Source organism: Ciconia boyciana, chromosome 5, assembly GCF_034638445.1.
Source record: "Ciconia boyciana chromosome 5, ASM3463844v1, whole genome shotgun sequence".
Taxonomy (NCBI): domain Eukaryota; kingdom Metazoa; phylum Chordata; class Aves; order Ciconiiformes; family Ciconiidae; genus Ciconia; species Ciconia boyciana.
This window is the reverse complement of record NC_132938.1, coordinates 52,322,745-52,347,274: the sequence shown is the minus strand read 5'-3', so window position 1 is coordinate 52,347,274 and position 24,530 is coordinate 52,322,745. Positions and strand designations below refer to the sequence as shown.

The window sequence follows — 24,530 nt, the reverse complement described above, 5'->3', positions numbered from 1 at the left end:
GGACTGGAGAGAAAAAGAAATGCTCGTTCTCATAGCAAAAGGACTGACACAAACACTGCTTGCTTTCTCTGTGCTATTGCCAGAAGTTTAATATCAGCAAAGGTCTTGCACAGATGAGCAAGGCTGGCATGGCTATTCACTGGAGATTCAAGCATTTATTTCATCACTGATCTAAATCTGTAACATAGTTTAAATCAAAAGTGAAGAACAACTTTTAGAAGAGATTTTGCATGGGGTGGCAAGTAATAGAAACTTGGGTCCTCTTTTCCCACAGTGGCATTTTGTAGCTGTGACCCGAGAGCTGTTTTCCTCATATTAAAAAAAATAATAATAATTTAAAAAATCAACAATGATTTGCCCAAATGGAACAGGAAAAATAGAGCCACATAAGAGAAACAAAAATCCTAGAATATAAGTGATTCTTGGCTAGTCATTCATTCTAGTTATCTCTATCCTGCTTTAAAGAGGTAAGTAGTCAAACTGTATCCTTGCTCAGCTGCTTTATGACATGCTCAGTTTCTACTGAGGCAACATCAGTTATTTCTGAACATATCTTTGTTCCTATCTAGATTATCTTCACACAGATTTGACATAAGAACTGTTGATAAAAAGAGGAATCCTCTCTTTTAAGCTTGTAAATGAGGATATTGCTTTTATCTGACAACTTCCCAAAATTTTTTATTGAGTCCGGGAGTGAAAACAGTGGATAGTTTTCAATTTAAATTTAAAAAAAAATAAATTCCTAGACATGAGCTAACTTTTCATTTTTCATCCATGAGCTCTTAATCACATGGACAATTACTGTCTCTGTAAGGGAACTCGCAGTGAACGTGAAAACCTAAGGAGAAAGAAAGATGAAGAGAGCAGCTTTCTGAGAAGGCACCAAGTACCAGCTGGATTAAATGGATCTACGCTAGTTCACACCCAGCTGAGGCTCTGATCAAAGGCAGAGAACTGCTGTATTTATAACATTAACGTATATAAAGGAGACAAATACAGATTGTTGGACATATGCAATATTTCTTTATATACACCACATATTCATAAAAAATACATGTGCCTACCAACTGGCTCTGGAAAATTACAAAACCAGGTGTAGGATATGTATGTCCCTGATGTGTGATTTCTAAATCCTTTTCCAAAAAGAGGTTTCCTTTTCTGTCACTGGGAATCATCATGTCACCCTTCAAACAAATCACTTCATCTTAATGAATTAAAGTGGAGCCAGACTGCACAAAATCAGCACTATTATTTTGGCCAAAATCATGAAATTAGGTAAGCATGCTGTATCAACAGTTTTCATATCTTTTCTTTCTTCCACTAGGAAAATGATCAGCACTGTTCTGATAACCTGGGCTACAAAGTAATGGCATGCACTGTGCAGAGTAAAGATTAAATAAATCTGCAGCACAGAGCTATGCCAAGATCCATGCTGTGAACCGTGAGAATTTCTCCTGTGACTACACTAGCACTTGTTTCATAAATTCTGGCTGATCAAGGGTAAGGGAAAATTAATTAAGAGATTAAATTTAAATTCTGCCAAATCTACGGTCATATACAAGCACAAATATTGAAATGGTTAACTGCATGCACGGTTGGCACTCCGCTACCTGAATACTAGACCTACATTTTTATCTATTACATTTTTATTCCTCTTGTACCTCCATTTATGGCAACAGTTGCAAGTCATCAGTTTTACTGCTTTATCTATATAACCAGTCATTTTTCCATGTCAGGAAATCTCTGAAACCTATCATGAGGAAGAAAAAAATCTTAATATAGCGGGAATACAGGATTGTGAAACTTCAGAAGTTGAGAAACTGTTTAAACAAGGATAATTCTTTTTGGTTTTAACCTACTGGACTTGAAGGCAATGACACCAGCTATAAGCCTCATACTAAATGCTCCTTTGTAAGTTATAAAACTGTTTGACGAGTTGGTATTTTCATATCTACAACCCCAGTAAATTTGCAGGAAATTCAATTATAGTGCAGATTCGGTGTTGTGCACTCATCTTCATCCCACTCCTATTTCCAATTGCTTTTTGTTAAAAGAACAGGATAACTCATTGGGAAATCTGTTAGATCCGGCAGTATTATTTGTTTTCTTATCAGAAACTCTTCCATCTACCCTCTGTACTAAATGTGTCATTTAGCTCAAAATTACTCATGAGCTCTAACAACTGAGTATAATCAATTCCTTCCATAGACTTTTACAGACATTCTGGATTTCTTCCACTGCTTGCTCATTATTTTGCAATACACTTTTCAGTATTTGCAGATTTATCACAAAATGTAATTGGTGTGATCAGCTCCATTGCCAAGGAGTGTCGGGTGGGATTTTGCTGACTGACCTGCAGCAACTGATCAAAATCATGGAAGTACTAAATCAGAAAATGGTTTCATTTTTGTAGCTGTTATAATTTTATGGTCTTCAGCTACAAGTTAATCACAGCCAATTGCACAGAACTCCTGATGTTGGGACATTATGTATCAATGGGGTTGCTATTTTTAATGCTTCTCTGCAAGGTGCTGTTAAGACTTGGCTGTTGAGGAGGCTGGGGCAGCATGCTATGCAAATCCGTGCTGACCTGGAGCACATCGCACTGTTGTATGAAAGTTTCATTCAGGCAACCACAGTAAAAGAAAAGCTAATCACTTGCCTTCTGAATACATGGAGTAGACACGTATATCAATATAATCTTTACATGTGAGAAGAAAACATGTTTCATGGTGAATCTGGTTTCAATAAGGCTGCAGCACATAGACATATGTAGTCTACAAAGATCAAGCCACTAGGTCAGCAGTGGAACAGACAGAACATAAATGGAGGACAGAAATTTTCCATTTTTCAGTATTAAAAATTAAGTGTATTAATTTGAGACTGATAATCTCAAAGTGTGACTCAAAAATGCCTGAATGTGGCCTGTAAAAGAACTTCACTGTGAGCGTGTGCAATGACATGAACTGATAACTGAGTTGGATCATTTAAGAAGATCTTTTTGTTGAGCTGAGATTGGCTTGTGTGGCTTTGTTGAGCGTCCTGGCTTGTATCAGAAATAGTGTGGCCAACTGCTCAACTTCTACCAAACGAGGTCTTCTAAATTAATCAGTGGAGAACATGCCTTGATCTACCAGGTAAATGGCTTTCCTAATTACCATTAAACAACTGTTACCAATTTTGAGAAATTTTAAACGTTGCACACACTGAAATCTATATTGCATGCACTGAAATAGTCTGACAGTTCTCCAGCACCTTTTTATATTATCTGAACTAAAGCTTATTCAGCTAAGAAACCTAAGCAATAGGATTGGGACTGGAATTGCAGCATTACAACCTATTTCAGAATACAATATATGCTAAGTTCAGCACACGTGATGACAATGTTGGAGACGCTATTTGCCCTACACAAGCCACTGGGTTTGTTTGTTCCTATTAAATACCTTGTAATGGATTATCTTAGAATAAAACATCTTCGCTGCCAAAGAGAACACCTGATTATACCCACCGGCTCCCAATATTCTCCATTACTCTGAGATATGCTACTAGAAAATACACACGAAGTGTGCCAATGGGGTGTTCTGCTCTCTCTTTGCAAGCAGCTGGGCAAGGGTATGCCAATGTACATTTCCAAGTGAAAAAGCAGTTTAATACGATAAAGTTAAATCCTATTACTAAATCTAGTACATTTTTATTATTAGTTATTTAAATTTATGGGTATACGCAATGTCAACACACCATGAAATGAAGGAATTACCAATTTCCAGCATGAATTACTTGATAAAAGGGACTGCATTAAATGCAGAGTTGTTGAATAAATCAGTAATGCTACAGTGGTTAATAACAAAGTTACTTAAAGGAAGAAAACCTGAAGTATTTTACAGTGTATTAAACTTGCAATTGCTTCCTAAGTGGCTAACAGACAATATTAGTAAACACAATACATTTCATAGTGGACTGCAGGAAATGCTTTAATGTCTTTAAAAACCATAGTTTAAGGCCAATTCCATATTGCTTAGCAATCACGCTACGAAATATCGCAAACTACACTTAGCTTTCTCTTAGTACTTTCCATTAGTAGATTGCAAGTGCAGCATAAAAGAAGACTCTATAATTATGCTTATTTTACTGATGAGGTGAAAGATGCGTGGGGAGAAGTAACATAGCCAGTGATATCTGACAGGCTAATTGCAGACTGAGTGGCCTTACTCTGTCCCCCAAGTCTCAGGCAACTGTCATGGCCAGTCTCACAGTAATTTCGACATAATTTTCCACATTTCTCATTTTTTCAAGCGCAATCTAAAAACAGTGTATTGGAGTGTCATTAAGTTTTAATGACAGCCACAGACAGCTGCAATTTCCCTCAGTAAAATAAATGATTAATTAGTAAAACATAGTATGTAATATATGTCCAGAGTGACTTATCCCTATTGCTAATTGTAGCAATTAGCTTCAATTTCTAAAGCTCCACAGCCTGCATGGTGTTTTGCAAAGCTGTGAAAGAAGCATGGGCATGCACTGAATAATTTCTATTCCAAATTACACAAACATACAGACAACGTATCTTAATTTTCTAGATTAGCAACCAGTAAGGTCACTTCTGATAGCCCCATAAAAATATCTAAAAGTAGAATTATGTAGTTGATAACCTATATATTTCATAAAGAATACAGGGAAAATGTGACCTGTAGAAATAAGCCTAAATGTCGGCAAGATTTTCTTTTTACTGGGACATTCAGTAAAATTCATCAACAAGCTCAACATCTAAAGTTTGAACAAAAACGCACTACCACTGACTGAATGGATTCCTTCCCAAAATAGCTGTATTTTTTCACCACGTTTATTTCAGCATAAAGACTCTCTCTTGCCAGGCACAAAACCAAAACCATACGAGTTTTCCTCATATGGCTCTGCCTGAAATGTTCTACCAACAATTTCAACAAAGGCAAGGCCCTTAAATGTCCTCTCAATTAGCCAGCCTTCGACATTGCCTCAGTTAGCTATAACTCAGACCATAAAAAAGTTAATAGACGGAAATAATTTCAGTCTCATCTGGAAGAGTACAGGAAAGCCCATATATTGTTTGGGAAAGAGGCATTATATATTCATTATATATAATATACTATATGACTACACGCAATCAATTAGTGGCCAGAAATGTAACAAAACATAGAAAGTATAGCACAGCATATGGAGGAGAAAAGATGACACAGATTCTGAGTTGAAGACGAGTTCAGAGCAGAAAGGCCTTTCTGGAGTCAGAAAGTGAAGAATCCGTTTCTTAGGAGAGGGCGAACCTACCAATTTCATCCATCCAGCTTCCATTTTCTTGTGGGTTTTGTTTGTTTTTTTTTTAATAAGAGGAGCTATTATTGAGAAAAAGGTCAACACCAACTAGAGTTTGAGGAAAAAAAAAAGTTCAATAAACATCAGTGAGATGGAGAGCAAAGGGAGACCAAGAACTACTTGTAAGTCACAGACAGGCCACACGACAGCTTGTATTGTCTTATATGCTGAAGTGGCTTTTATCAAGCTGCCTGTGCTGCTAATCTCTGGTAATGCTTTTTCATGAAACTTTGCAGCCCACAAATCTTGGTTACTCCATTTATTGCAGATTTGTCTGTCAGAAATGGAACATCCATGTGAAAAAGCTGCCAAACAGATTCAGACATACTTTCTGGACCGATTTCTGGTGGATCACCGAGCTTCCTCATGTGCCAGGGTCCTCCAGACTACCTTCAGCTTTGTTCAATGAGGTTCTCAAAACATGAGGGGGACAACCTGCCTTCTTGCATGGCCATAGCTATAAAGAATTATTAGTAGACATTTTCAAGATTTTTTTCACTGAAAGTGAAATGGTAATTAATTCTCTTAATTGAACAATCATTCATTAGTCTTTTACTAAATACATTACCTAATAACATTCTCAATCTTGCAAGTTACTGCCATGTCTTCAATTTCCCTTTTCATGATAAGACTAATAACAAGCTAAACTCACAGCTTTATAAATCTGCAGCACAGTACAGCGTATATTGTATGCAGTTTTTCCATTTAGATTCTTCAATTACAAGCAACTGCAACAAAAAAAAAAAATAGCATATTGTACTAGCTAGTATTACATTTTGGCAGATCATAATTAAATTGTTCCTTAGAAGCAGTGCTCAGTGCTTAAGAAGAAGGATTATATTGAATAACGAGGCTAATATTTTAACTCAATTAACATGTTATTTTTCAATAAAGAGGTGTACACTACTGGAATTCCTTCTTCTATGGGTAACATCAGCTATAAAACAGAAATACTGCAGCTTTTTTTTCTGATAACTCGTGCGATTTTTCCCATGTAGATTGTATGCTTTGTATATTTTTTAAAGTGGACGAAAACATGTGACATATTATTATTTTTATAAATAAATGTACTTATTTTATACCGTTATAGACATAAAATATTTCACTTCTATACCATGTAAACCTGCCAGAGACTATATTTGACTACATCTAAAAATACATGAGTGTTCAATGGTAAGGAAAGAATTTTTCTTTTATGTCTTCTAATTCTGTACTATTGTGAGTTTCATTTATAATATTGGTTGGGGCGGAAGCGATTTTTGGATGAAGAAATTACATCTAGTTTCAATGGAAGTAGGGTACCTGCTCCATGGAAACTACCTGCCAAATATGCTCAGATGACTTATTTATCAGATTCTTCAACATAATATTTCAATTTGATGGAATTATATTGTCCTGGAATCTTTCACTAATAATTTAAAAGTGACATAAATGTATAAATGTCTGTATTTCTGAAGATAATCAAGTTGTGTCATTCCAATATCAATTTGTAATATATTTCAAGGTCATCTTCTCTTTGGTTGTTCAAACTAGCTATTTATGTTCTTTTGAATCATATTCCAGTTTTGGTTTAATTCCTAATATTTTAATGTGTTTTAAGGACTGTTTGTGAGTATTTTGTTACTGCTCTTTCACTCTCCTGCAATTATACCATGGATGATTCCCACTGTATAGTGGATGGGTTTGTTAACTCTTTATGGAGATATGAAAACTGTGTAGTTTAACAAAAGACCTTGAAAAGTAATTTTTTCTTTCAAGAATTAGTATCTGTATTTATATCAGTAGAACTGGAATATTGCACTACATATCAAACAGCTATTTCTCAGATGGGGCTACTAAAAAGTACACTCCCATAGCGTATTACAGCATTCTCCATATCTTTTCTATCACTGATATTATACAAGTCGCTCATTAAAAAACAAAATACAAATAACAACTCAAGGTACCAGAAGTTTTCAATAATCATCAGATTGGTAATTTTATTCTAGCTATGTAGGAGTTTTGTTCAGCTGTGTACTAGAACAATGTGTACTACTACTAGGATATTCCATCCCAAAGGTGCTGAAAAACAGGGAGCTAAATTACAGCACATGTATATCATATATGCATCGCATATAACATCCAACTGTAGAATTAGAAAAAGGCCATTTTGATTTCATAAGGAAGTCAAGACAAAAAGAAAAGGACAGAATCACACTGTGTTACAGTCAGATGGAGAGATGGAAATTATATGGTACAAAGAACCAAGTAAAAGACTTGATGATTAAGATGAAAAAATAAAATCAATATGAGTTAAATAAGGAGGTATTAGTAACTGGACATGAAATTCCAGTGAGTTGCATGAAATACCTTGTGTTCCTTTTGCAGAGATCACCTGGTGAATGTTTTCAAAGATGAAGTACTATAAGGTACAACATATCTCCATATAGAAAATCATAGTAAATTCTTACACAAGTTTAATGGAACTTGGTAAGTTAAAAATAAAATTCTTACACTTAGCATCATGGTAAGAAAGAACTTTTCTGACCAAAACATAGAATTATTCACACTAGAAGCAGCTGAGCGTGCTGCCAGTGTTACCAGTTGAATGTTACAACTGCTATGTCATGTAATGTTATAATTCTTATTATTTACTTCCATATATAATAGGGTTACAAATCCTTCTCAGTGGACAGGAACCTTTAAATTCACTTTATATTCTGACATTATATAAGCAGGAACTGATGGAAAATTAATGATCTCAATTCTGGATTCAGCAAAACAGAAGTCCATTAAGAAGCCCAATAGCATACATAAAGCTTCTAGTAAACTGAAGGAAACTGGAAGGCATGAGGCTTGCCATCCAGCAAAAACATGCTATTTAGGAGGACTAATGGATAACTATAATGGCTAAACCTTTGACAAACCTTCTCAGACAGGAAAACAATTGGTTGAATTTAGATACAGATGATCAAGAAGTGAGGAGTAAAAAACCCAAACTTGCCAAAGCCTTATTTTGGTATTTAAATGTCTCAGTTAAGTGACTAGCACTTCATCATACAATGAAGTTGCAACGAGGGAAATTCTGATTACATCTTGGGGAAAAAAATTACAATGGTGTAGTCAAATATTGGAACAGTTGCCAGAGATGATGTGGAAACCCCATTAAGGTACAAAAAACTTAAGTGGACAAGGACCTGAGCAACCTGTTCTAAGTTGGCCTCGCTTTGAGTAGAGGGGTTGGACCTCCAGAGAGCCCTCTGAACCTAAATTATTCTGTAATTCTATGAACTATATAGATAAAAAACAAACCAAAAAATTATCTTTCTTGTAGATCTCAAAGACGATGCACGCTGCAGTTCACTAACATGAAGATGAAAGCTTGTCAAAAATGTATCTGAGTCAAGGCTCCACAGCTGAAAAGTGTCAAAAAAACCCCCAACCCAATAATAATTTGATTTCTTCCAAAATCCTAAAGGGAACTGGATGCAAAAGAAAATTTTCAAAGCAATACCAGCAGTCCATGGGGGAAGCAGTAGAATATAGCAGGACAGGACAAGCCAGGACTGTTGAAATTGATAGAATGGCCTAAGAAATCAGATTTCAGCCATCATTCACAAACTCAAGGTACTAACCTTTAATTTTAGTACCACTACTTAACAGAACATTTTTTTCCTTTGCATCTCTTCTCTGAATAAATTGCATGTGACTTCATACTGATTAACAAATGTAGTAAGAAAACTGAAAAGCTCTAAAATACTAGAGGAAAACAACACAACTTATTTTGACCTAAAGCAGCTCGTCTCCCCTGCCCCCTTTTTGGTAAAAGCTCAAGAGAAGCTGGAGAAGTATAAGCTAAGCTTATACTCTGCACACCAAGATGGCAGCATCAGTTAAATTCTGCTATAGTATAAACTTTCTGACCTCCACCATGTTGAGGCACTACTATTTATACTTCTGCATCAATTCCATATATTCAAGACATATTAAAAGACATCAAGTCCATAAACTTTTCTGACCCTTTTCTGCTGCTTAGCTCATTAATGCTGAAAGCCGTTAATTTAACGAATGAGTGGGTGATTACCTCTTGAAGAACCCTCTTCATTTTCAGAAGCAATGTCTTTACAGCTGTGCAGTCTTGCAGCATCAATCTGAAGGGCAAAGATTCAATGCCTCCGCCTTCTTCCAGGCCAGTAAAAGGCCACTCCATGGATGGGCTGCCAGCCAGCTGGCTAACACGAGGGTACCTGGCTTCTCCTTGGTCTACCTCCTTCGACAGCTTCAGAGATAGGTTCCTTACAAGAGAAAACAGAAAGATCGACACTGAAATATGAAAAAGAACTCAGTCATTTTTGGCTTTTAGTTCCTTTCAGTTTAAAGAGACATTACACTTTTTGAGCCTACTGGCCTTTATAATGTACATATAGCCATATGGTCTTAGCAATAAAATATGCATTTATAAACGTACCATTTTCTACAGGAATTGAAACCATGCTCTATCCACACACTTCAAAATAAAGCCATTTTCTTAAAACAAAATATCCTATGGGCAAAACTGCTATGGGTCTATTTCATTTCAGTTCAGCTTTATGAAAAAATGAATGTCATGCACTTTCAAAAGCTAAATCATGTTCTTCCACATGCTTTGACTTAGAACTCAAAAAGAAAAGAAAATCGCCAAAGAAAATACTCCCTTCTGGGCTGGCCCAGTGACATAAGATGAACCTACTATTCTATAAAATGGAATTTGAAATGTAATTGATCTGTACACACTCTGAAGTTTAGTTACTGTTGAAGCTATTTAAGCAGAACATGAAAAAAACCAACATGAAGTTGTAGTTGAGAATCCATTAAAGACAACAGAAAGATTCAGAAAGATTTTGATGGACTTTGGAGGTAACAGAATACCATTATTTTGCTGCATACATACTACCTTCCTTTAATATCAGAGCAAGATATCTATAAGACTTTGCCATGCCAGAGCAAGTCCAGAGAAGACCAACAAGATGGTGAGGGGGCTGGAGTGCACAATAAATGAGGAGAGGTTAAGAGAGCCAGCTTTGCTCAGTCTTCCAAAGAGAAGGCGAAGGGAATCTCATGGCTGACCAGAGCAATGTCCCCACTGGGAGGGTGCAGAGATGATGGAGCCAGGCTATCCTTAGGGATGCACAGCAATAGGATGAAAGGCAATGGACAGAAGCTGGAATACAGGAAGTTGTGACCAGATGTAAGAACTTTATTTATTTATTTATTTATTACCATGAGGGTAGTCAAACAAAGGAACAGGGGCTCAGAGATGCTATGGGACACCCATCCTTGAAGATATTCACAACATGATGAGGCAAGCCCCTGAGTAACCTGCTCTAATTGGACCTGCTTTGAGCAAGGGCTTGGAACAGAGACCTGAGGAGGTCCCTTCCCACCTATGTGATTCTATGATCTAGAGGCCATAGATTCAATCAGCCGAAAGCAGCCACAATCAGCCAAAACTTTAATAGTAGAAAAATAATTTAAATAAAGATTACTTGACATTTTGTGGAGCAGAACGTACCTAAAAACACTAAGGATTTTTCTGGCATGAAAGCATTCACAACTTTAACGTTGCACCTATTTTCTCTTCGACCAGCAGGGAAAAAGGACAAATCTGAATGGAGAATAAATCTGAGAACGTGGCTGCACTGTGCAATAGTGGTATATTAATTACTACTAAATTAGAAAAGTGTTGTAACAGCAATGCATGACATCCATATTCATATAAATTAATTCACTACAATTAAAGATGTTAGCATAAGTGGTGAAGAGAATTACAATTATTATTCATTTAATGTATAGTTCCAATTTTCTGTTCCATTTGAATTTTCATGCAACACAAAATTGATTCTGTATTTTAGGCATGGCCACATTTTGGAAGGACAAAGAATATTTTTCCACATGAAATTTTCCTTAGTTAAGTTTGGTTTCACAGGAACCACATACAAGAACGGATTAATGTGATTTCTCAAGACAAGCGATTCCCAATGCCATACTAACAAACTGGAAATGAGGCTACTAGAATTATCTTTTATGGATGGTTCATTTTTATATTTTGCAAGCTATGTAATGTGCAGTAGGGACAACGTGTTAGATCAAGAAATGCACCACAGAGATCATGGATATGGACAGATGCTCATGATGGCCAATGGAACTAAAATTTTCTAATCCAGGCTTTTCAAGACTCTCATAAAACAATGAAATTAGACCATTTTAATTTTTAAATACATTGAAACAACTTTGTGAGTAGAATATTTTGTGTCTTTTAAAATAATCATCTGAGGTGGATGGTAAAGGTGCTTTTGACTGAAGGATATTAAGCCACTGCTGATTCATAGCCTTTATTAAAGAAGCCTCAGGTATAAATAATGCAAAGGAAAAACAACTTTTAACTGATGTTTTATAACACAGGCCACTTTTAAGGGTGTATAAAAGCAGCCATATTCAAACTATTGGAATCTACACTTGAGTAAGATTTATGTAGCCAGAAAAGCACATTATTTAAATTGAGCACGATGAAACAACAAGGTCCTTTTTCCCTGCCCAGTGCCTGCAGGCTGGGAGACAAATTATTCCTTGGAATATTCTGCATGTTCACTTTGCGAGTCCCACCAAAGTTTCATCACCTTCATGCTCCTGAAGAGGCATCTTATGTGGGTAACATCCTGACACTGAGTAAGGACCAACTTAGGATGTAATGCCTCCCAGGAGTCTTTTACAGCACATTATCAGGGAGAAGAACTTGGCATCAACAGCAATACCCTGCTGCCCCAGTGACGAGGAAACAAGCAGTACTCTTGGAGAACTATCATCCTCTCTTACATGGAAGAGACACAGTGTTTATGTATAAGCTAAAAATGTACTGGAAATACAGAAAATCTTAATTTCAACTGAAGAAAATACCTTCAATGACTTCAGTGGGATCTATGTTGACATGACACTGCTCAACACACAAAATTACCATCTTTTCAAATACAGAACCTTGTACTAAAGTATGAAAAGCACCATAATAACATATCACCACTCATGGTCATAAGAGTTTAAAATCTAACTCAATTGCTACTGGAAAATGGCAACTCAGAGTTGGTATACAGTGAGCATTCAGGTCATACAGTACCTCTGAACTACCTGAAAAGAATACAACTGATCTGTGACAGAAAAACTCTTCATTGTCTAATACAACTCCTTCTACTCGCTGCAGGAAAAAGCTCATTTTAAAATCATTCCAGAATTGATATTTCATCAAGTTCATTATTAACAATGTCCAGGTGGTCTATTATAGTATTATTATGGTAATCCACCGCAATTATTCTCAAAGCAGCAGTAGAGATTTAGCGAGGAAAAAAAAGTTCTTACTAAAATTAGAAGTTTCCCCTTACTAGTAAAATGCCTCTTTGCCTCTGAAGTTGGAGAAAGGGCTGGTTCCTTGACTGGTAGTGCAGGAGCTCCTTACAGACGGCCACCACCCTCTACCTTCCAAAGATGTGTTTATTGTAATAAAAACATTTCACAGGCAAATGTTATCTGTGCTAACCTTCTGAAATGTGGATAAAAAGCCTCAAAAGGTCTATTTTAATGACTAAAGACAATGTATTTCATTTAAATGGCAATATTAATTTTATAATATTATCAACATAAAATATTTCAGAAAAGTAATTTCATCACTTTTAAATATACGGCTTCTGTCTGAGCTCTAAATTTGCCTGACATACACGCACACTTAGGCTATGTCCCTACTTTAATAAAACCATACCTGAAAATGTTCCTGGGCACTGGAAGTCAGTCAGTGTTAAAGCACTTCTGAAATGGCTTGACCCAATGCAGCTATCATTCTTTCAAATGATTCCCTGGCATGCTTTGGTTGTCAGTACAGGCAAATTGGATGGGACCACCCCATTCTGGAGGACGTCAGTGGTGCAGACGTGCACTAAGGAACCATCCCATGTAGATGTCACCTCAAATCTCTGAGCATGGCTATGGAGCCATGAAGCTCCAAGCTTGAGATGTGAAACCCAGCCAGACTCCTACGCAAGAGAAGAGCCAGCCTGTTGCAAAAGGTCTGAGATGACCTGTGGATGCAGTGGCAAATCACAGCTGAGAAGAGTGGTAGGAAGCTGCTCTTAATTTTTTCCCAGGTGTTACAGACTTCACTTCCTAGATAACAAGTGGTTCTAATATTCTGTTTGATGAAGATCAGACAAAGTCTGACAGATGGCATACTTAAAACTCTGCCCAGTCCTCTAGATCAATGTCATAGGGAAACAGGGAAATTCAAGTTGCTCAAGTGGTGTCAACCTAAAGCCTGTAGAATACTATACAGCCACATGTTACATCTAAGGGGACCACAAATGACAACAGAGAAAAGCAAGCTTAATGTCAGTAGAATTACTGTCATCATAAGGTCTGAAAATCCACAGAAAATTTGTTACAAATTTGTAAATGTCAAATAGGGTGAAAACCTGTGCAACTTGATGGTCCTTTGGGCCTGCTGGCTTGTTTCCATTGTATCTGGACATATGCACTGAACACCATGAATATATTTCCTCATTTCTAATGGATACAAAAATCAGAAGCTACAATATCCACATTTAGCAAAATGGTAGTGCCATTAAGACAGAGTTCTATTTCAAAGACAATCTTTATTGAAATAGTGAGATAGCATTAAAATAATCAATCAGTGCCTTTTAGCATTTTAATATCCTCCGTAAATCCAATGCAACTGCATGTTAACTAATTGAGGAAGAGACACAATGGTGCAGCCTCTTTCAAAGCTTCTTTCCCTTAAGAAGGTAGAACAAGAACAACTTTCTTATTCCAAAGCATCTTTAAAGGGTTTTACTGGGGGGAAAAAAAAAAGAAAAGAAAAAAAAAAAGAACCCAAAGACTTGCAGCTTGAGCTAGTTTGAGTTATTCTTCCCTTCTTACTAATCCTCAGATCAATGATTTGAAGAGCTTACGGTAATTTGAACTTCACTTACATAAAGATCCCCAGATTATGTGGAGCTTAATCTTCTTAGTTTTCACCAGCAGTGCTCAAGTCGTTGCTATAGCAGAATTAGCCTAAACTAATACAATTGGTCCCACAGAGTCTGCATTTCTTGATACCAGCTTAACAGAAGAGAACCCACATAATGCTGTGGGCATCAGGAAGGTTCTGCAAGCAGAGTAAAAGACTCCAGCGTCTATAGGAAGAGCTGAACATACTTTCTTTCTTCCCTAATGGCCTATCTTCTAAAGCAGGGACTTAGAAAAAGCCTTATATCACTTATTTTCAGTGTTTGAGTGTGCAACTGTATGTGTATATATTCAAATATAAATATATCATGTGTATATATATATACATTTTATATATGTATAGTTATAAAATTCATACACACACTTATATATAAATGTATATAAACTTGATCTTCAGAAATATTTCAGCAACAAACCCCTTTTATTTGTTCATAACTTGGCCCACCAGGAAAAATATGTCCTTTTACACTAGAAAAATGTTATTAGCTCCATACAGAGGTTATATCAGAAATGATCCTGAAATTCTCTTTCATACAAATCAGGATAGCCTTCAATCCACATTTTTTTCTCCCATCCAGAACTTTCTTTTTTTCTCACCAACAGCAAATAGCTGAAAGGGATCTTTTTTTAGAAAAATCACCACCTACTTACTATTTTGAGAAAGGTCCCTTAGTTATGGACCAGATAAGACATAAAAGAGCAATTACTTCTGATTTTTAGAGATAAATCTGCCTACCTCAAACACTTCCAAAAGTCAGTTCAAAGCACTCTGTGGCTCTCTTACAACGATGTACATTACAGTGAAGTCCTACAATCATCCCAGATGGAATCTTAATCTCTGAGTAATCTCTTACTAATCTCACTTAGTAAGAGACATGTTCTATCCCAAACAGTTTACAACTGAAATATATGGACACATTTTGGAAAAAAGAAAGGCCTTTCCTCATATTTAGCAGAATTGAGGCATAGACTTTTAAAAGCATGTTCCTAAATATTCCAACAGGCATATAAAATAATTTACTGCTAGGTGCCTAAATATTCTCAAGCTCTGGTCAAGGGGGATAAAAATTGCCAAACTCCTCACTCAGTTGTGAAAATGCAGCCTTTGCAATACTGAGAAGATAAAAAGGTAACCAGAGCATAAACACTTGGCTAATTACCCATATTAGCATTTTATGGCATCAAAATGTATACCTCCCTCTGTCTCACACAATTTCTCAACATTACTTCTGTTCTAACAGAGAATGCTTCAGAAGTTATAGAAATGACATCTCAGAATATTAAACTGCACCATGTCATAAGGTACATATGGTTTGACATCTTACAGCTTTTAGAACTATGTATCATTTATTGGTACTCTGATGCTATGATTTTTCAAGGTCAGCCTTTTAGAAAAATGATGTTCGGTATCTGTCACTATTAAACTATGCACCCACACACAAATGTGCACACAAACTCATGGCTAGTGCTGTTATAAGTTAAGAGACTGTCAGCTTTTTCCATTATAACCCCTTTTCATTCAAAGGTTTATATCACAGCCATAAAGATTTCCTTTGGGCTAGAACCTGGTGATCATGAACTATGGAATCAAATTAAAAAAAAAAAAAAAAAAAAAGGAAAAAAGCCCTCAATTTTTCAGCTGCTGGTAAAGTACAGCTGATAAGGGCATGTCAATCATTTCTTTCCTTTCTCTAAATTCTACAGGAGTTGAGAGCTCTGCAAGAGCTCTGTTTATATCCCCTGATCTAGCACACAAAAACACAACACTTGAGATTTCAGACCTTTTCTTCCGGGAATCTATTTGGAAAATTTAAATGTGGTACAAATAAGATAATATAACACCATACAGTAATAGGATAACATCCAAAAAAATAGCTACTTGGAAAAGACCAGTGGGACTTATTCCATTTCAAGTGGTAAAAGTGCAGTAGTAAATAAAGCATTACAGACAAAACAGGAAAAGTAAATGAGGCTCGCTGGGCATTGAGAGGTCGGTAGAGTTTGAGTCTTTCTAATTCTTATTTTTTCAAAAATTCAGCAGGAGATCATTCTTGAAACTATTTTACAACTGGTATACAAAATATAAATTGCAGCTTAATTATGCACAAAAGCAAGCAGTAACTCACATTACATCTCTGGTCGGGATATAAACAAAAGGAAGCTTACATTTTATTTGGACAAAGGATAAATCTACCTGCAGTCATTGCAGCCTTTGTAAACACTACGTACTTCTGAGTGGACACTGACTCAGCACAGCTAAAAGCTAAAGGCACTTGGTGTCCTCTCCAAATCTCACTCCAAATGCATTCCACAGAGCTGACCAACTCAGCTGACCCGGGACTAGAACGACGACATTTTCATCTAATCTATTAAAGAAGACAAGCATTCAAGCGCACCCAGCAAATTTTCTAGTACTGGGGGAAAGGAGAAAAATAAATCTGTTTTGCCACTGTCACCTTCTAGACCAAAACAACATTTCTCCTCACCTTTGCTCTCTGCTCTAAATGCTTGACTCTTGCTTTTAGAAATTGTGCAAATGGAATATAAAACTTTCAAGTTCTTATGAGGATAAAAAATGTTTAAAAAAGCTGGAAAATCACGATGGATATTGGATATGATGACTGCCTTCCAAGAAGCACAAGAAGTGCACTCCTTTCATTCAGTTACCAAACTAGTTTCCCTTACCTAAAAACAAATTGCCAAATACTTCCTACTACAGGTCAGCATTTTTTGCTACCAGGGCTTTTCAAAATTCTGTCCAAAATTATGTATATTTCAAATGAAAAAAGAAAAAAAAAATTAAAACATTTTCTGTGCCCAGTAAGAAGCTACAGAACTGTTAGTATAGGCTTCAGTGGGAAGATAGGAATGTTAACAGGCAAGGTTAAATACACTAAAAGACAAAAGGATAGCAGGGTTTGCAACAAGTATTTGCTTAGTGCCTGGCAGAATTCACAGATATGAGTTAGACAGGTAAGATGGACTTCCAATGAGACCAGAAAATTAAGTAGAAAATTCATACACTTTATAAAGGAGACAAGCCACTCACTTTGAGTCCTGTCTGACTTGGTCTTTAAATATTTGGGAAGCACCTACCCACATTATTAGTGCGTAAACCAAGATATTATCTTTTGATGCAGCTATTAACCACTAAGAACAATTTTGTGAAGAAAGCGGGCAATTCATTATACCTTGTGTTGGCTGAGAGTTTCAGTTGAGGTGCATAACAGCCAGTTTTAAGGGTCTAATTAATATTTACTAAAATACCCAAAGTGGAATAGCTTCAGCATTCTGGTTGCTTTCCTTAACATCCCAACCCCTACCTGCCTTCATCCCGGGCAGGTGATTCAGGGAACTCTTCCTGGATTGGGTCCAATTACAGAATTGTCCTGGCTTTAGACCATGCCAGGGCCTGAGAACAGATAGAGAGATCTAAATAATCATCCTATAAGTTATCATGCTATAGTCACACACGTTCCTCTACTAACAAAAATGTGTGTGCCTACAGGACTGGATGGCAGCTGAATGCCAGGGACTAGAAGGAAGAGGACTAAAAGGTTAGCAGAGCTCAGCAGTTAGACTTAAGTGATGCCTGGTATGACAACTAGGTAGTTAAAACTCTGTGAGGGTTCAGAAAATTCCAACTAGCAGTCCTAAAATTTATCATTAGCTCTGTACATTTTCACCTAGTCCCTGAAATAATCAGTAATTACAAACACAGCTTTCTGAGTGAAGATAGCATGCAATACTCTTTAATGGAATCAACACAATGGACCTTCATTTTGGTGGAAGTATATGATTAAACAAGTGTATCCCTTCTCATTGGCCTCTTTAACAGTTTAAGAATAATGAGTAGAAAAGAGTTGTGTTTAAATTCAGAGGAAACCCTCCACCTACTTTATGTAGGGAATTTGATTAATATGTCAGGAAGAAACTGCAACTTTAAAACCCATCCTATTTCATTATCACATAAAATAGTGGGAACCTAATGTTATTGTTAAGAGAGCTTTTATATTAAATCCTCTTTTATGACCAATAAATGAAAGCATGAAATGGATTTAGGGACATAATTTATAAAGAAATCCAGCACATGCATGTTACTATATATCCATTCTTAAAAGACAGCAATCTGCTAGAGGATTTTTAATGCTTAAATTGGATTCTTCTATAAGGTTTTTAGGAAACATTATGGAATTAATCTTTTACAAAATTTCCAGTTCCACTGACAAACATATGAACAGCCACAGTGACTTCAAAAGCCTGATTTAAACAAAAGTAACAAAACAACATGAGAAATCCAGCACCAATGCTAATTAAATACACCAGGTATTTAGTGAAGTTTGCTGATAAAAAACTTTATGCAGTTGCTGGCACAGCGGTTGCAAATAGCAACCGCTGTTTTCTTGCTAGCTGAGTACTTGCGTATATGTGTCTATATGTGCACATGCACACATATATTTGTTTTATATTATCAAGAAGACTCATAGAATATCCTGAGTTGGAAGGGACTCACAAAGAGTCAAGTCTAACTTGACTCTAACTAAGTCATCAAGTCTAACTCCTGACTCCACACAAGGCAACCTAAAAGTTAAACCATGTATCTAGAGAACTTACAAAAAGAGCAGTGTTTTCAAGCAAGAAGTGAGAAAGAAATCTTCCTCAGTCCATTCACCGATGCGAAATCTGTTGTTTTGTGATTAACGGTTCCTGGCAGACTTCAATGCAAAATAATATGTATTTTTTGCACAGTTAAATAATATACACTTTCTGGGCTCCAGCCAAAACTGATCGTAAATGAAGTGTATAGAACAGAAGAAATAAAGAAACTTCAGAGTAACTGCATAAAAGCTACCCAAGAACTGTAGGTCTAACACTTTGAGACAACCTGTTAGCTGGACCTTGCCTATGAAGAGTGCCAGGTACCAACATGAAGTAAATAGCTCACATCCACTTGCATGTCATCTTAAAATGTACGTAAGAAACTGGGAGCTTCACAAGCACAAAGAAGTTCCAGGAACCATTTGCCTTCCAGAAGCTCAAAGCCTCCCCTTCTCCCCTGAACGCTGCATAGCTCAATGCATCAACTTACAAAAACTGTCATTGGCATAAATAGAGGCCAATAACTTATTAAGAACAAATTCCCAGCTATATATGGGGATGAAAGCTTGTAAGCTGTGGGACCTCTGGGCGTTATTTCCTTGTGAGCGTCCTCCCAAACTACCAGAGGGCCTGTATTCATTCAGACAGGTTTCACTTACAAGGCAGGTGTTGCAATGTGTGCACTCGGATTTTAATTAGTGAAATTAAACCCCTCCAAAAGCACATGCTCGGTTTTTTAAATAAAGGCATTAGAGACCAAACAAAAAGAAAGCAATAAACTAATGTGTAAATTAACCTAATTGCTTTGTTCTTACATGACATAATCAATCCCTAAGTGCCACAGCAGAAAGGTGTTATTTTATCATATGGTGAAATTAGCCTATCTACAGGAGATTTCTTTGCCTTCGCCAGTATGGTCTTCAATGTTTTTCTTTTGACTGTAAATAACTCAGTTAAAAAAATCGGAATATTTAGTCTAATTTGACTAAAACAATGCAGTAGTGTTTCTGTACTGCCCTCTTACAGGGGAAAACATTCCTCCTCCCTCCTTTCCCCCATAACGCTATGCCAATGTAAAACTAAAAAATTGGAAAACTGAGGCCAGAGGCAGATGAAAAAGAAATGTTCAGTTTGGTTGACTATGAAGGCTCAAAGCTCAGATCTCTGAATCATATTTAAATCTCTCTAAATATTTATTTGTATGCCAGCACACAGAAGGAAGTAGCATGCTAAAACTTCAATACTAGCCCTGAGCTGTTTGTTGCTTACAGTATTTTTGTGTTGATGCAGCGTTACTTGACACATTAAGTACTTACAAACTATGTCCCATCAGAAGCTTCATTCTCTCTACAATGCCTCATCTCTCTCTTCACTACCAGGACATTAGGTCCCCTGCCTTTTAACTTTGTTTTTTAGATCATCACATTAAAATTAAATGTTTATTTCAGTTGTTCACCCTCTGGTTGTTACATTCTCTGCTTTGGGGACTCTGCTTGAATTACCTGAATATTTGGAGTTACTGTTACTGCTCCCAGTTTGCAATGCCAGGCTTGTTTAAGTTTGAGAATAACATGAAGAGCAGTATTGTGCAAAACTATGTAAGTTTAGAAAAGGTGCATCTCACTGAAAACATATGGCCCATGATTTGAATTTAATGTCTGATGTCTGAATTCTTTTGCACTGCACATATTCAAATTTTAAGCAGTAAGTAACAGTAATATTCAGAACACAATTTCTTTTAACTTAAGAGTACTGTTATAACCTGTACCATTAATTTATTCAAGGTTGTAACAAATATGATAATGAAAAAACACATTTGAAAATATTGCTTTAAGGAAGTTATTAAAAATGTAGTACAATTATTAATTTATAATAGAATTCATAGCATTTCATCTGTGAAACATTAAATGTACATTAGATAAAAGAGTAATTAATATTTTTAGTTACTAATTTTGCAAACTCTTTGTCAGGAGAGCATTAATAACATGCAGCCCTAATAACTGATGGAGTATGTGTTAAAACTTGCTGTCCAAAGCTCCATCTAGACTGAGATTAAAACTGGACTTGCCAACCCATTTATTTTCAAGGCACTTAGCAATACCACTCCAGCTTTTCGGATAAGCTGAATTTTTTTAAATAAGACAAAAGTTGCACAAAATGTCAATTTCTGGCCTGCATTGTTGCCAGATACAGCTTGAAATTTTGATCTAAGCACACCCTCTAGATTTTGAAAGCAGAAGACAAAGAACTCAAAAGATATGCCTGTGCACATACAGACACTGTACAATCTTTGAATTTTAGTATCGCTTGCCTTACGACTCTGAATCTTCTGTGTTGCTAATGCAAGGCCATCCTCCTGCCTTTGCTTTCAGGGACCAGAAATCCATCAGACACTTGCATTAGCATACATATTACTGGCCAGGCTGTCGTTCTCTAAATCTGACACACAAAACCTTAGGAACACTTTAGGGTGTGCATGCATCAATAGGGAAGATGTCACACAACTACGCATCAGACACCGGCAGAGAAAGAGACACGATTAATTAGGAGTGGGTAACAGAAGGATGAACAAGAAATTTGCCTGCTACTACCAGAATGTTTTTCTTTTTTTTTCTTCTTCTTTTTTTTACTTGAGTGGGGGCTTTTTGTTTTTTTTCTTTTTGTGTGTCGGGGTTTTATTTAGAAAATAACTGTCTTCTTATGCATTTGAACAAGCAATGAGACATTTTGAGAACAACTGTAATAAAAAGAGAAGCAGACAACATGCCTAGGAATAAAGAGGCTTTCTCTGGGCCTGTAATTAGACATGTAATTAGTCTGGAGTGTCTCGGCTTTAAGACTAATGTCACAACTTCAATACAATACACAACAGAACAGACTGTGTTCAGAGGTGCTCTCTGTAGGTCATTTGGGTGGGTGTCCTTCTTAAGGCTTGCACAGAGGTGTGAATACCCGTCTCCTGGAGCCATACCTCTGTTTCCAGCACGGGCCTATGTGAATGCTATCTCATCTTCTCTTTTGTGCACACTGAAGGGTACCTGACATTTAAAACCCGATAACACTGGCTGGTAGCAAAGGGGAAGGTTTCTATTCACACTAAGCTGCATAAACACCGATCGCTATCTTTGCTCAATTGTCTTTTAAACAAAGCCCAGAATGCAAATACTGCTCTGTCCAAAGATGGTAAAAATGATAAAAGTCTTCCTCTCCTCTGTGACATCTCCCAGGAGAGACAATCTCGTTCTGCTGAATATAGTGAAGGGCACTGGTCAAAAAGGGTAAAGTTCATTTTTTCTGACAGGACTGACAAATATTCTATATTTGACAAACAGGCGCCGTTTTTCACTTGCTTTGTGGGGAGTTGATAGAGGAAGATGAGCCAGATATCATATTACCTCTTAAAAAAATCTTGATGTCACGAAATCATAGGGAAGCTAGCAGCATTCACTTAAATCCATAGTTCTTAGGCCCCAAAAATCGAAATGTCATGCCTTTGAGTCTGCATTTAGCCATTTATGGAGATTTTTACCACCTAACTAAAAAGTTATTTTATTGGTTAAAATAGCAAGTTGATGTAAAGTGTGGTCAAAGCTTCAGACAGGGAAGAGGGCACTAAAGACCTATGGCATGCAGAACGCATATTTTTAGTTGCTTCTTTGGCCAGAAATTGTTCACATTCCTCCCATGCAATATAGAGGAGTAGGGATATCTGCCCTTGAAATTTTTTATTCCATCTCACTTCTTTGGTCTCCTAATATCCCTTGTCCCGTAGTCTGTGTACCTGCATCTCCCACACTTTAACTCCTGGCAGCAACCTCTCAAAACTGCTACAGAGGTGCTTCCACAAAGGAAGGAGATCATCTCCCTACATACGCACCCAACAAGCCACTACTCTTCTTCTCCTGGAAGGCTTCAAGCAGCCAGCATAATAAACTGATGTAATTAAGCACAGTCAAGCTAAACTGAAAACAGGCTTATGTAGAAGGTCCTTTGACCATCACTAGTACGAGGGTTTCAACAAAACTCCAATACATAAGATAAACCACAATAAAACAACATCATCTGTACGTTTTTCTCCTTCCCAAGAGAACCACTGTCTATGTTTTGCTGAAAAAAATTTTCAGCTTGGCCAGGGTCATATAGCAAAACACAGCGTTTGCCAGCAAAATCTGGCATCATACAATTAAATAAATAAGTTTTCCCTTAGAGACATTTTTATTAGTTCTAGAAGCAGCATTTTGAAATTTTAGTATCATCCATCAGAAAAAATGAACCCTGATGGGCTGCAGCCTGTATTTTTTTTACACAACACCATTTGTCAAGCTTTTTCTGTAATTTTCAAGAACAAATGCAATGTTGGAAAAAGGCAAGGAAACAGAAAATCCTAGATTAGAGCACAGTTTAAGCAAAAATCTCTTCTAAATTACTTTATAAGTCCTGTAATATTACAAATTATTTTTAGAAAACAGAAAATACAGTAAGAATTCATTAACCTAATGCAGATGGTTCCTCCTTCATCCCATCACTCCTGAATAAAGCCCTTCACAGAAACAACTAAGAGACAAATGAAGCAACTCATTTAAATGAAGCCAAAAACTGTAAGACAGATGATTAACACCTTTATCCGTGTGTCAGAACACAGGGAAGAGCCAATCCAAACCTACTGGACCTCTGATTTGCACTTGCAAAGCTCTCCAAAACAGATGGTGAAAGGTAGGAGATGTTTACTCTTGCTCCTCAGAATAAGCCACTAAAAGTTTTTGACATGCAAAACTTGCATGTCACAAGTCATGGGCTCTTGCCACAGCTATAATAAAGAGAAGAGAAAACGTGAAAATGTAAAGCAGAAGGCACAGGAATATTAACTTCATTTTTAAAGCAAACTAAGTGAGGATAACCAAAGAAATAATTGCAATTCTCACGCCTTTAAGTGGAAGACTAGAAGCCTCTTTTTACAAACGGTGATCAGCTCACTACCAACAGAGAGGAACCCTGTGGATCCTACAAGGACAATTAAGGTACACAAAAATAAATGATCATCCCTTCAGAACATGAACCAGAGAAGTCACTTGGATACTTACTGCAGAGACTGCAGTATCAATATAATTGTTGAGGCAGCCACTGAAACAAGCAAAAGTTTTAAGGAAGGAAGTTTAAGATGGTGTATCTTTATTAGTCTCTACTATTCTCTGTTTTTATCCTGCTTGGCTGATTAAGTGAGACAACTGGTAATGTTATTTGTGTAGATGACATTTTTCCCCACAGCATCATCTAAAACAACAGGCTGAGCATTCTACACTTAATTACTTTATTTCCAATTCTGTATGTGCTACACCTTTTTTTTTTCCAAAAAGCTTGGTATTTTAATCAGCATTAAATTCCAATACTTCAAGACACACAGTGGGTAACTACAGTAGAAAATGGCAAGGAATAACCAAGGTGATAAAATAGCAATTCTGCACTTTGATTGATATATTTATGCCTGTCTCTCTCTATCTCTCTCTACCCATCTCTGAAACTGTTGTCCCAAAAGTCAGCGTTCGTTTACCCAGTGTGCAAAA

At 36.7% G+C, this 24,530-nt stretch overlaps 1 protein-coding gene across 2 annotated transcripts in view; it reads right to left on the bottom strand.

Annotated features, from left to right (window-relative positions):
• The window catches only part of CCSER1 (coiled-coil serine rich protein 1), a 728,765-nt gene that overhangs the window by 427,448 nt on the left and 276,787 nt on the right, over positions 1–24,530 (bottom strand). For both annotated transcript variants that reach the window (XM_072861769.1, XM_072861770.1), the window contains exon 6: positions 9,410–9,620. In XM_072861769.1, the coding sequence (XP_072717870.1) occupies positions 9,410–9,620 (211 nt within the window). The remainder of the gene's footprint in view (positions 1–9,409; positions 9,621–24,530) is intronic.